We start from the raw sequence: 13,996 nt of genomic DNA, 5'->3' as shown, positions 1-13,996 counted from the left end.
GAATGTTTAGCAGTTTTTGACCAAAAATGGTATGACCCCTGTGGCCCACCTTTCCTATTCACCCAATCTCACCCCGGGTGCCTTTTTTTATGTTTTCCCGGATGAAAAAAGTCCTCAAAGGGAAATGTTTTGCCAATATGGAAAAGGTGAAACAAAAAATGGCAGAAGCACTAAAAGGCATCAAAATCAATGAGTTCAACTTTTTTGAGCAACGGGGAAAAAGTCTCAATAGGAGCATTGCATCACCTGGAGAGCACTTTGAAGGTGACTGAAGTTTAAACATGTAAGAATAAATACACAATTTTTATAAATAAATTCCAAGTTTTTTGTGTCTCCCCGCTATAAGCCATGATGAAAAAGGTTGAAAATTGCTGCACTATACTCTTCCAAACACATTCCTTCATCATTGTTTGTTAAGAAACCCCATGAAAACAACTAATGTTAAAAGGTAAACACCCACAAAGCTCACAGTAAAGAAACTACAAATACCAATAATCACGTAAGTCATTTAGGGAAGCACTGAGGTTTGTTTTTCATTTTCCACCAACATCTGCTGCTTAGCTTCAGTTTCAAGAAGGTCAAATCACCAAAAACACCTACTTTAATATAATTTCTGGCTTCCTAGAAGTGTGTATAACCAAGGATTATGTGATTGGCCAGTCGGCCATCATATTCATGAACATAATAATAGCAATGCTAAAGGGGGAGAGGCACACAACATAATTATATCTGAACGTTCACTTTCAAGTAAACATTCTAAATGTAACTTTAAGTAAAAATCTTATGTGTTTTATATGTGAAAATTCTATTGGTCAGAAAAAAACCCCAAAATTCTATTGGTCAGTTGAAACAGTAATTAATGACAACAATGAAAGCTATTAAGTATCAGCTGTATCCTATACTAAAGTTAGACGCCCCCCACCAAAAGTTTTTCTTCATCAATCTTATCTGATGAAGATAATTGAGATAAATCTACTAAAAACTGCAAAAATACAGTATAGTAACCACAAAAGCAAGTTAGCAACAGACTGAAGTTATTGCTCCTGCATTATAATATCGAAGTTGTGATAATATTTATAATTTTAAACAAATCTCAAGATTTATTCTTATTTCTTAGAATTCTATGACGATGATACTCATTTTAGATCCTGACCAGATGCTGATTTTAATGCCTGCTATTAAGCAGTCAACCAAAATGTGTATTTGTTGCACTCCAAACTCCAGATGAATGCTATATTGAGAAAGCTTATTTTCCTAGTAGACAAATGTCTGATGCGAAAAAAATGTAAAACCCAATGTTACAAAGAGTAATTATAATAACAAGATACCATCTGTCACTCTTAAGATTGGCAAAAAAATTTTACACCATAATATTCCACACAGACAAGGGTGTGATAAGATGGCCATTCTCATAAATAGCTGATGCTTCTTAGAGGCAATTTAATGACCCATATCAACTAGCTATATCTGATGTAGTTTGGAACCAGTAATTTCTCTTCAAGGAATCTGTTCTAAACATAATCAGATTTATAGACAAAAATGTACAATATTATGATGTTCACATTATTTACAGAAGGAACAATAGAAAAATGGTTAAATAAATTCTATGATGTAAAATTAAATACTTGCTAAATGTGTTTTGAAAAGTATGTGTATATGTTTATATACAGACTACAATGAATTCATTAATGTAATTAACTACATTTCCTTTCAGTGATAGAATTAGAGGTGTTTTTCTTATAGTTTAAGCTTGTATAATTCCAAAATTTTCACAAAGCATGTATTTTTTTGTTGAAAGATTTAAAATTTGTTTTTTTTAAATATAACCTTCCAAATAGCCAACTCCTTTCATCCATCTTAAACCTCGTTCACATTAAACATGACATAATTCAAAGCATTTCTGAAAGATTTCAAAATCATTGTTAGTCTATAATGGTTAGTGGAGCTGTTCAAATTTTGACATCTGGGAAACAACCTACAAAGTACCAAGACAGAGAACTCAATTCAGTGAACAGAGAAGTACTGAAGTGAGGGTCATGAACAAACATTAAGTCAAGCACCTGTTCTGTGTCTGTCTCTCTGTTCACAAAAGTGGAAAGATGATGGTAGGTAGAACTACTGGTTTTCACATTAGAAATTCTCTTTAGTTCAACATTCTGAAAAACAGAACATAGAAAATAGATTGTTAGATTAAAAGCATTAATTTTTATTTAAAGCTGGATCCAATACAAAAACAATTTTGTTTTTTCATCAATTATCCTTATTCATTTTTTTTCACATAAGATCATGCCCCAAATGTCCATTAAACTGGAATTTAGGTTTAAAATCTACATGTTGTATAGTTTAACACATCGTATCGGGAGGCACATAATAAGTTACTCCACTATTATTGATTCCAAGTTTGATCATTTGGTTATGGTGGTTTATGCCCACTGATAGAAGACAGTTGTTTTCTTTTCTCAAATGGAAGTAGGCCCATGAATAAATGTAGAAGGATGATAGACACCTCTCTAATGCCAATGTATCATCTCTCAGATTGAAAAGGGAAAAATATACCTTTATGATGGCTATCTCTTATAAGATAGTTTGGTCACCACTATAACCAAACCAGACAAATACAGATCATGAGAACCTCAAGCTAGTGAACTAGTGTCTTCAAAAAGTCCGAAGTAAAAGACCTGGCTAGGGTTAGGGGGAGATGATGTCCTACATTAAGAGATCAAAAACACAAAATAAGCAGGAACAATAGGTGAACCTTGACTTAGATACTGGTTTAAAAAAAAAAGCTGTAAAATAAGACAATTTAGGGGCAATTAGAGAATTTTGATTATACACTAAACATCAAATGGATTTAAGAATCAAATGTTAATATTTTAAATGTGTTATTTTGGCTGCATACAAGAATATCCTATTCTCACAAGAAGCATGGGGAAGTATTTAGGGTGAAATGTCATCTCTACAATTTACATTCAAATGAATACATACACACTCAACATTTGAAATCTACACACAGTGCAAATAGCTATTCACTGTACTCTTCTGATTTCTCTGTATTTTGAAAATTTTCATAATAAAAAGTTGGAGGTAGGGGACAGTATCCATCCACCACATAATTCACATTTGCCAAATAATGCAGACAGTTTTTCTGGCTTTTTGTACATTTTTGACTTTGGTTTGTTGAGAACACCTGAAGTTATGACAAAGGTAAATCAAGGCATCATGGATAAAATACTGTCTGCCTTTTAACATGGTCCTGAGGGAGTAGCTGAAATCTGACTCTGCCATTTGAATTGTGGTTGGATTGAACGTGACGTGGCAGATGGTTCAACATAACAGCAGGAAGGCTCACAACATGAAAGGCTTAAGAGGTGAATACCAGGTACTTATGCTGATCACACACACATAATATACACCCAAATACACAGTGAAGTTAGACATCCCTGCATTTGTATAGGTTTTGTCTTTTCTGTGTAATTTTGACAATCATCCAAAGAGCCATCTTAATAACCACAAAAAGCTAATGTGAACAAGAAAATCAATGCCTTTTAAAATTAATTTCCACTTCACTTAATAAATTGACTGTTGTTTCAAAAATAAGCTCTAAATCACAAAGCACACATTTTATTCCCATAAAATGAGAGTAAAATCATTTTATGTAATCTTGTGTGAATTTATTAATTTACATGAACCTAATTTATCTTATAACATGATAACTATTTATAATGGATCTATCCTAAATGTGGAAGTCTATGGAACAAATAATCCAGTTTTTTTAAAGGGTATTTTTAGAAAATAAACAGACTATTCAGTTTTTTTAAAAATCAAAAAGATTACAGGTTTTCAAACAATAAAAAATATTTTGAGACAAGTGGGGAAAACTGAACAGACTGTTTTAGAATATACTGGGAATATTAGTATTGTGCTAAAAAATAAAATGAAAAAAGTCTTTACACACTGGAGGTACATACTAAAGCATTTATGGGTAAAGTGACAACTAGCATTATTTTTAAATACTCCAGATATACTCATGTGACACTTGTACAATTAAAATTAAGTTAAAGCAAATGATATTTTGATCTGCAGTGAATTCTAACAGTAAAGNTTAAAAATCAAAAAGATTACAGGTTTTCAAACAATAAAAAATATTTTGAGACAAGTGGGGAAAACTGAACAGACTGTTTTAGAATATACTGGGAATATTAGTATTGTGCTAAAAAATAAAATGAAAAAAGTCTTTACACACTGGAGGTACATACTAAAGCATTTATGGGTAAAGTGACAACTAGCATTATTTTTAAATACTCCAGATACACTCATGTGACACTTGTACAATTAAAATTAAGTTAAAGCAAATGATATTTTGATCTGCAGTGAATTCTAACACTAAAGAATTATTACTATAATCCAGTTCTTAACACTCCAAGTAATTCATTCACCTCAAAAAGAGTTGGAGGAGGAGGTGGCAGACTCGTAATTTTGGCAGATCTCTCTTTTTCCACAAGCAGTGCTTCCTTTCGAGCTTTTATGTGCCTTAAAAAACGAGAGATGTCATGAATTACTTTCTCAGATAATATTACAGTACAACCCTTTAGGTTAAAAACATAAAAGCCAGAGGATTTCAAGAAACCCTCCAATCTGATCCCCCAGGCTCAGTGTGTGTTTAATACGGAATCTATACAAAGTAGACATGTAAGAAAATGTTTACCAACTGAAAGAGATGTGTCTAAAGACTGAATCTCTACAGTGGGGACTGATCTAACAAACATGTAAAGTTCCTTAGTTTAGGATAGTTTTTAGAGTAAAAAACACACAAACAAAACCACAAGAAATACTGATAAAGATCAGTCACAGTATAAAATGACTGATGCTATTAGCAGGCTTTCATTTTTTAAAATTTATTTATTTATTTTTAGAGAGAGGGAAAGGGAGGAGAAGAGGGAGAGAAACATCAATGTGTGGTTGCCTCTTGAGCATCCCATACTGTGGACCTGGCCCAAAACCCAGGCACATGCCCTGACTGGGAATCGAAGCAGCAGCTCTCTGCTTCGCAGGCTGCGCTCAATCCACTGAGCAGAGTGTTTCATTTTTTACAACATGCAAAAATACTCACTAATGGTTTCCAAAGAGCCTATAACCTCTTTTAATGTTCTTAATTTCACTAATTTTTTTATTTTTACATCATAGGTAGAAAGATTTTGGTTGACATGCATTCTGAACTAGCCATACACTTCTACATAAACTTAGTAATTGTTGCTAAAGTCAGGCTAGAAGGCAAAGTTCATTATGTTCACCTATGCAAAACACCCCTCTACTGCATTATTTTTAAACCAAGTTAACAAACACAATGAATACACTGAGACTTTTATTTAATAACTGTTTAAACAATACCCAACACAGCCTCTACTTCTAAGTGTATCAGTTTCCGTGGAGAATATGATAGAAATTGTTACTTTACCAGGTTTTTTGTTTCATTAACATTTCTTTTTGATTTTTCTGTACTTTCAGGGCCTCTTTATGCCTTGCTTCTGCTTTTCTTTTTCTTTCTGCTGCCCTCTGTGCCAGAGCATTCAAATCAGGTTCCTAAAAATATATGTACGATATTAAATCATGTTAAACAAGATTAAAAGATAATATTATACAGTACAACCCTTGGTTGCTACCCCAGTCAGGGCAAAAATCATTAATGTGATATGCAAATGACTGAAGCTGAGGAAACACTGTACTAAAGTACAAAGCTAATGGCAGCATAAATGAAGTAACAAAAATCTTATGTCAGAACTTGAGGTTATTACTAAAAACGCAGACTAAAACAAGAGACCATGGAATGTATTTGATTGCCACAGTCTCTGAAGATATTTCTTTTCCCCAGTATTGGTCTGATATCAAAGACTTGTTTGCTTTGAAACCAGCTTGTTTATTTGTGTGACTGTCTCTGGGACTGCAATCTAGAACAGGTATATACTGTTTCATTGCACATCATGTTATTGCACTTGATAGTGTGGTTTTCACAAATTTAAGTTTTGTGGCAACCCTGAACTGAGTAAATCTATTGGCTCCATTTTTCCAACGGCATTTCTCCATTGGCTCAGATGGTGGCTATCATTTTTTAATATTAAAGTATTTTTTAGTTAAGGTATGTATATATATTGTGTATACACTATATACAGTATATATATTAGTATTAGTATATATATATATACTAGTATATTACTAGTATATATATATAATACTAGTAATATACATATATTATATATAATACATATAATATAATATATAGTAATATATAATATATAAATCATATTATACTATAATATATAGTATAATATATTACTATATTATATTATATTACTAATATTACTAGTTATATTAATATATAACTAGTAATATAGTAATATAATATTGTATACTATATAATATATAGTATATTACTATATATATACTAGTGTATACATAAGTATACACTTATGTGTATATATATACAGTATATATAGTAATATACAGTATAGTGTAAACGTAACATTTATGTGCACCAGGAAATCAAACAATTCATGTGACTTACTTTACTGCAGTGGTCTGGAACCAAACCTGCAATATCTACAAGGCATGCCTGTATTTTTCAACCATCAATCACAATAAACAACAAATAAGGTTCAGGGAGCAGTCTCATATGCTGACTTAAGTTCTACTTAGCCTCTGAGAGTCATTTACTAAGTGTGAAGGAAGTGCAGGTGTATGTACATCCAGCTATGTACAATGAGGTGTGTCTGGAAAAAGTCCAGCCATTGTTAATGTAACGAGAATGGTCTGTGGGACACCAAAGTAACCTGAGAGCCAAGGAGACAGGATTGTAATGTGCATGTGTGAACAATGACGACTTCAGTGTACTAGTCATTAGGGTGGTAGACACTGTTGAGTGGGCATGTGTACTGCGGCTATCATATTCAAAATGACTGAGTGAGTAGAGCAATGAATCTGTATCAGATTTTTCATTAAGCTTGAACATTCCTCCATGGAAACTATTTGGATAATTCAAAAGTTACCCCTACGGGCAACTGGTGATTGGCAGCTTTATCATGACAATTGATCTGCTCATGTATCACGTCTGATGCAGAGTTTTTGGTGAAACATCAAATAACCCAGGTGACTCAGCCCCATTAGAGCCCAGATTTGTTGCCCTGCAACTTCTGGCTTTTCCCAAAAGTAAAATCACCTTTGAGAGGGAAGAGATTTCAGACTGTTGATGAGATTCAGGAAAAGACAACAAGGCAGCTGTTGGCTATTGGGAGAGCTGTGTGAGGTCCCAAGGTGCCCACTTTAAAGGGGACTGAGGCGCCACTGTCCTTTGCACAATGTTTCTTGTATTTTGTATCTTCTCCAATAATGTCTCTATTTTTCATATTACATGGCTAGATACCTTCTGGACAGACCTCATGTTTCAGATGTATGAGGAATGATAATAAATTGGGAAATTTGAATTTACCCCACCAAATCTGCTGGAAATAACAACTTCTGATTAAGACAGTTACTACTTTATTTACCCAGCCAGTTAAAGACTAAAAGGGAATAATGATACTTAATGAACCTAGCAACATTCTTAAATTATATTTCATTTAAAAAATTCAGGCTATCAAAACCAAATTCTATATATGAAAACATTTTTATCAGACATTTTAAGCATTTAACAACTACAATTTATTTTTAACCAAAATTACTACTACTGTTGAGCAGTTAAATAAGTGTTCACTTACATTTTCTTTGGCTTGTTGGTGTCCCTCTCCCATATTTCTTAAACTTGCCAAATATAGTTTTTCCAAGTTGTTTATTTTCTGAGTTTGTGATTCTTCCCATTCTGCCCTTAGTGCCTCTGCCAAATGAGTAAATTGCTGATTTCTCCTTTGTTTTATATCTTCTCTTATCCGTAAAGCAATATCCCTTTCTTGTTCTCGAACCTGAAGAATGAATAATTAACAGATTATATGAAAAGAGTACTAATTTTTTTTGAAAAGCTATTTGGAAATAGAAGTTTAAATGAATTCTCTTTAGGCCTATCAATTCTCCTGAATTTCATATTTTACTAGCTAAGCTCTATGTAAAGCAAATAAATAAATAAATAAATAAATAATCCAAGTGACATAGAAAAAACTAAAATCTCAAGACAACTTCTAAAATTCCCTAAATGATTAGCTATTATACCCCCCCCAAGCACTAATAATGGTACTGCTATTATCATTCTAATAACCTAACAGAAGACGCTAAAATGGTTAAGCATGATTTGACAAAATTTATAGCCCAGACGAATACAGAAAGAACTAGATGAGAACGCCTACCTGTGGTATATCACCCCCAATTCTAAGCAGAATGGCACCTAAAATATGCTTCACAAAGACTTAACTTTGTGTAAAGACTTCTAAAAAAGAAAAACCTACAATGTCTTAATAAATTTGCTTCAGCAGTTAATAATCTTTCCAGTAAGTCTTCAAGTCATCATAATCTTCCTGCTCTAATCGTCATCAGTTACACATTATTTTAAAAATATGTAAAAAACTACTTTCCAATAATTATTGAGTTAAATCACCCCTATCCTTGCCAAACTCTTCTTTACTCTATTTACCATTTCAGTCTATTTTTCAAATATTCCAAAATCAGTTAGTATGCAAAAACCAGGGCTCCTACATAGCCAGGAAAGGTAAAGTTTTATTTAGAATACTCTAATTTAATATAAAAATGTTAATAATTTAGAAGAGACAAAGAATTTAAAACTTTTAAAAAAATCTTACCTGTAGCAATCTTAGTTTTCGTCTTCTCTCAAAATCTTCTTTTAAAATGAAGGCTTCCTCATTAGGACTCAATCTCACCTTGCCAGCATTCACTACCTTTCTTTTCATTTTTGTGTTCCTTAAATATAAAGGTTCTGAATTTTTAAAAAAGAACAATGTCTATTAAAGTAGGTCAGCAAAAGCAATTTTTAAAATACATATTAATATACTTGACAGTTAAGGGGCTATACACATGCAAATAAAATAATTTGGGTAAACAAAGTCCAACTTATTTACATCTATCAATTATTAATTCAATGCTCAAATGAATGGTTCTCAGATAGATGGGAAGGGGTTAACTGGAGGATAATCAAAAACACTAGAAAAAATTTTCCCCACTGACAGCAGATTATTGTTTGCCCTAGAATATCTGGGACCTGACTTATTCCTGACTGGGATTTCTAACTTACTTAGCTTAAATGTAAAAAAGCACAGACTTAAACAAATAGATTTAGCAAAGATTAAATGTTTTCACAATCACAATTTAACAATTTAATAACCTGTGTACAACCAGCAAGACTGCTGTAACTGCAAGGGCTCCTGGTCCCTAGATTCAACTTCCAATCTGTGGTGCACAGCTTGATCACGAAATGTAATTGTATGAAGTTACATCAACCTCTGAACGGTAAACAATTCTACAAATTACAATGGTGTGATTTTTAATAATAATTTTCTTTTATGTTGTATTGTTGTTTTTAATCCTCACCTGAGGAGTTTTGTTGATTTTAGAGAGGAAGGGTGGGGAGACAGAAAATACTGATGTGAGAGAGAAACACGGATTGGTTGCCTCCTGTACACAACCCAACCAGCAATTGAACCAACAACCTAGGTATGTGCCCTGACCTGGAACTGAAACTGAAACTGAAACCTGGAACTGCCCTGACCTGGAACTGAACCCTTAACCTTTCCGTGTATGGGACAACACTCCAACCAGCTGAGNAGTTACATCAACCTCTGAACGGTAAACAATTCTACAAATTACAATGGTGTGATTTTTAATAATAATTTTCTTTTATGTTGTATTGTTGTTTTTAATCCTCACCTGAGGAGTTTTGTTGATTTTAGAGAGGAAGGGTGGGGAGACAGAAACACTGATGTGAGAGAGAAACACAGATTGGTTGCCTCCTGTACACAACCCAACCAGCGATTGAACCAACAACCTAGGTATGTGCCCTGACCTGGAACTGAACCCTTAACCTTTCCGTGTATGGGACAACACTCCAACCAGCTGAGCCACAAGGCCACAGCAATATATAATCAATTAAAAAATTCTCTTGGAACAATTCTGTTTGGATGAGTTGAGTTCTATTTTCCTAGTGGTACTGCTTACATTTGGGTGTTCTTATTCTGCCCCCAAGATTAACATGCCCCTATGTGGGGGAGTCTGCTGGAAAGAAATGGAAAGAATGTAAGAATCAGTAAATTTCTGTGATCTGAAAACCCTCCTCAGGTCCTTCTGATATCTCCTCATTCCCATCACTACCGTTTTCAAAACTTTTGAATATTCACAATTTCATTTGCTACAGGATTATAGAAAAACAAACATATATTTGTTATTTTTACTTAGATGTGATAGAATAACTATTTGCTCTTGTACATAACTTAAAGTTTTAACATATTTGCAAATAATCAGAACTCCCATATACTTTTCCCAGCTTCTCTAAATTTTGACATCTTCCGTAACCACGGTACAATAATCAAAAGCAGGAAATTAACACTGGCACAATACTTTAAAAATCTTCAAATTTCATCAATTTTCCTATTAATATCCATTTTCTGGACCAAGACCCAATCCAAGGAAAATACTGCAATTCACGGCATTTGATTGTTGTGGCATTCTAGTATAAAGAATTCTAGATTTTATTAGGGGAAATGCCTACATCAGAAAAAAGGGAAAAGCTGGGAACAGTTTTCCGACTTCCATGTAAATGTGACCCTGAGGAAAGGAGAGAAGTAAGTTGGGTAGATGCTTTCTAAATGGCTATGCAGTCTAAAGGAGGTTCAGCAAGACTTCTGGGGAGCCCTTGAGCTAAAGTCCCTAGTTTCTCAGGAACAGGCCTGCGGTGCTCAGTTCCTGGCTAGGCTCTGTGGTTGGCTGGAGCAGTCGGGAGGAAGCGGCCCTGCGAAGGGACTCCAGAATGCAGGTGCTTCAGTCTCAGGGCTGCTAGCTGCCATGTCTCCTTCAACCCCTCTAACCTGGGACGGTTCCTCAGCCTGTCTTACTTTTCAAGATCTTGACATTTTTGAAAAATACTGGCCAGTTATTTTGTCGAATTCCCTTAATATAGATTTGTTGTGAGGATGAGGTTATGCGTTTTTGGCGAGAGCACCACTTAAGTGATAATGCATCCTTCTCAGCGCATCAGTCACATCGGGAGGTAAATGAGGCTGACTAGTCTTATTACTGGCCATGTGAATTTTATCAGGTGGTTAAGGTGGTATCTCCCTACCACGTTTCTCCTACTTTTCCTTTGTAAATAAGTATCTGGTGGAGAGATAGTTGAGGCTATATAAGTATCATGTTGCTCCTCAAACTTCTGCAAGTTCAGTATCCACTGATTGCTTTCTGAAGCAATTACTGTGCAGCTTATCAAAGGTATTTTGTAAAGTCTATGTATTATTGCTATCCAATAAAAGAGACACTACTTGTTTTGCAAGATTTTGTTCAGATTAAATGGCACGTGACACACTGTAATCACAAAATTAATACTGGACTTAGAAGATTGGGTTCAATCCAACACCGTAACTTAAAGGAGAAATACACTGGCCAGTCACGCAAATCACTGGTCTCCTTTTATTAAACTATGCAATGGGAGTAATAACGACCCCAACAGGTTGTTCTGATGGTTATGTGACTTAATGAATGTGAAACTACCAATTGTTTTCTAAGTATTAAAGACTCGAACGTTCCCTAATGTTACAAAAATCAAGTTCAAGGCAGGACTTAATGCCTGAGAAGTTAAGGTAACAGACGCCAAAAAAGAGAACGCTCTCCGCCTGAAACGATCCCAGGTGGTGCTCTTAAACGGCGACCAGGTTTCAGGCCACGTCCACGGTGATCTTGGGGGTGGGATGGGGGCAGGACGCACGGAGAAGAGTTTGTAGCAGCAGCAAGAGCAGCGGAAGCGTTCCCGGCTGCCCACTACTTGGAATTTCAGGGATCCCCGCGAGATCCGACCCCGGGAGAGGCTTAAAGCCACACGCGCAAAGGCCCCCGGAGTGGCCTCTCGCACGAGCGGGGGCCACTGCTGCGGCCTCTGGTCCCGGAGCTCCTGTAGGAGGAAGCCCGGGCCCAGCCAGAGAAAGCGGCCCGCCGAGGTCTGCGACGCGCAGCAGGCTTTACTGCCTTCTCTGCGCCGCGCCTTCCCGGAGTCCCCTTCCCGCCGAGCACAGCTCCCGGGCTTCAGGAAGTCGTACCCGCCCGGGGTGCGGGAAGCCGGAGAGTCGGTCACTCACCTGAGAACCGGGGGTCGGGAGCCAGGAGACCCAGCTCAGACTGGGAAGGCCCCGGCGGCCGCCGCCAATCGGCTTCCCAACAGCCGCTCGTGCGCCTGCGGGGCGGCCATCGCGGAGCTGCCGTCACTTCCGTCATTCAAACCGCCCGCCAATGGCGGGGCCAAACCGCGGCAATCCCGCTGCTGCCTCCCCCGGGGGCAGCCGGGACGGCGGCGCCAGAAAAGCCCGCGCCGCGCGCACGGGCACGCGCACGCGCGCGCTGGTCCTACGTAGAGCCCCATTATTTCTCATACCGCGGCCCTGGAGTATTACTTCACTTCTCTCACTAGGCTCGTTTTACAGGTCGCGAGACAGAGGTCCAGAAAGGGGAGGGTATTTGTCCAGAGCCGTGAGGGTGGCTTTAGTCTCAAGTTACCACCGTGAAGATGCCTTGGGATATGCATCCTTTTGTGTGCTGGGTACACAATTCGTTTGGTGCGATGGGGCTAGTTTCTGATTGCTTTCTTTAAAGGCCTCCAGCTTCGTACAACAGTGAACCGTATCGTGATACACTCTGTCTCCAGAGGTCCGACCGACCTAGAACACGTTAAGGATTTATCTGCTGTATATAAACTATAATCAGAAAGGGGACGAATGCAAGTTTCATATTTATTGAGCATATATTATGCGTCAAATACAGTGAAGGGGAGACAAGGGCGTATCAATTATGACCCTTATCCTAGATTTTGTAGTCTAGTTAAACATACCAGAAATTAAAGGATTAGCAAATGGGGAGTGAGGTAAAGGAAAGTTGCAGACGGGATCAGATCTGGTTTTCTCCTGCAGAAAAGGTAGGAGGGAGTGAAGACTCAAGGTAGGGACACCAATTAGGATACTGCTACAGGAAGTGAAAAATGAGCACACACAATCGAGAGAACTGGGTAGGTTTAAGACACAAATAGGATGCCGAACATCAGAAGCTGGTAGTCACAATCATGGAAGTCAAAGAAGGAGAAGTCAACCTTGATACCTAATTCCATATTTGGCGACTAAGTAGATGGGGGTAACATCCTACTAGAACCCTGGAAGAAGAGCAAGTTTGGGGGGGACATAATTAGTTAATCTTCCAATATTTTGATTTTGTGCTGTTTATGGGATATTTAGACAAAGGAATAAATTGCAGAAATGTTTATTTAGGAGGCAAAATTAGCAGTACTAAGAAACAATTGCCTCTGAGGGTGAGGGAGAAGAGAGTGAAGTTAACCTCATACACTACTAGCTTAGGGGACAATGTTGATGATGGTGCCACCAACCAAGGAAGAAAGCAGAAGTGGAAGTCAGTTACGTGGCAAGGTGATGAGCTCAGCTCTGGACACATTGAACTCGGTGGAGTGTTCAGTGATGTGCACTAAACAGGTGAATACAATGGTAGCCCACATTTTTTTAGCAATATTTAACCTGCCCTCTTCATAGGGTGGTTGTGAGACTCACAATGCATGAATCATATGAGAGCACTTTGTAAGTTCTAAAGAGGTAGTTTAACAACTATTTTATTTTTTCTGTCTAGCACCTTTCTTCCCTCTTCTGGTACGGACCCAGCCCTCCAGGCCACAGAGGTGGGCATGTGACCCAGACAGGGTAAATCATAGTTCTTTATCTCTTTTTCCACTGGGATTGACCCAGGGATGGGTACATAATCTAAATTGGGTCAATCAGAGTTGTTCTGTGAATTTTCTTATCTGAGC

General features: G+C 36.9%; 1 protein-coding gene across 6 annotated transcripts in view; it reads right to left on the bottom strand.

Moving 5' to 3' along the window:
• CEP295 (centrosomal protein 295) overlaps positions 1-12,408 on the bottom strand; it is a 54,250-nt gene extending 41,842 nt beyond the window's left edge. For 4 of the 6 annotated variants that reach the window (XM_037030687.1, XM_037030689.1, XM_037030688.1 and 1 more), the window contains exons 1-6: positions 12,273-12,408; positions 8,778-8,911; positions 7,749-7,949; positions 5,456-5,580; positions 4,437-4,530; positions 2,061-2,156 (exon numbers count right to left, since the gene is read on the bottom strand). In XM_037030687.1, coding sequence (XP_036886582.1) covers positions 2,061-2,156; positions 4,437-4,530; positions 5,456-5,580; positions 7,749-7,949; positions 8,778-8,911; positions 12,273-12,408 — 786 coding nt within the window. Of the gene's footprint in view, positions 1-2,060; positions 2,157-4,436; positions 4,531-5,455; positions 5,581-7,748; positions 7,950-8,777; positions 8,912-12,272 lie in introns of those variants that run through there. The other 2 variants (XM_037030690.1, XM_037030691.1) reach the window with 2 other exon arrangements.
• Positions 12,409-13,996: the final 1,588 nt, after the last annotated feature.

The sequence above is a fragment of the Sturnira hondurensis genome, unplaced genomic scaffold (assembly GCF_014824575.4).
Source record: "Sturnira hondurensis isolate 20B ecotype Veracruz unplaced genomic scaffold, ASM1482457v3 Scaffold0020879, whole genome shotgun sequence".
Taxonomy (NCBI): domain Eukaryota; kingdom Metazoa; phylum Chordata; class Mammalia; order Chiroptera; family Phyllostomidae; genus Sturnira; species Sturnira hondurensis.
This window is presented reverse-complemented; position numbering and strand designations above follow the sequence as displayed.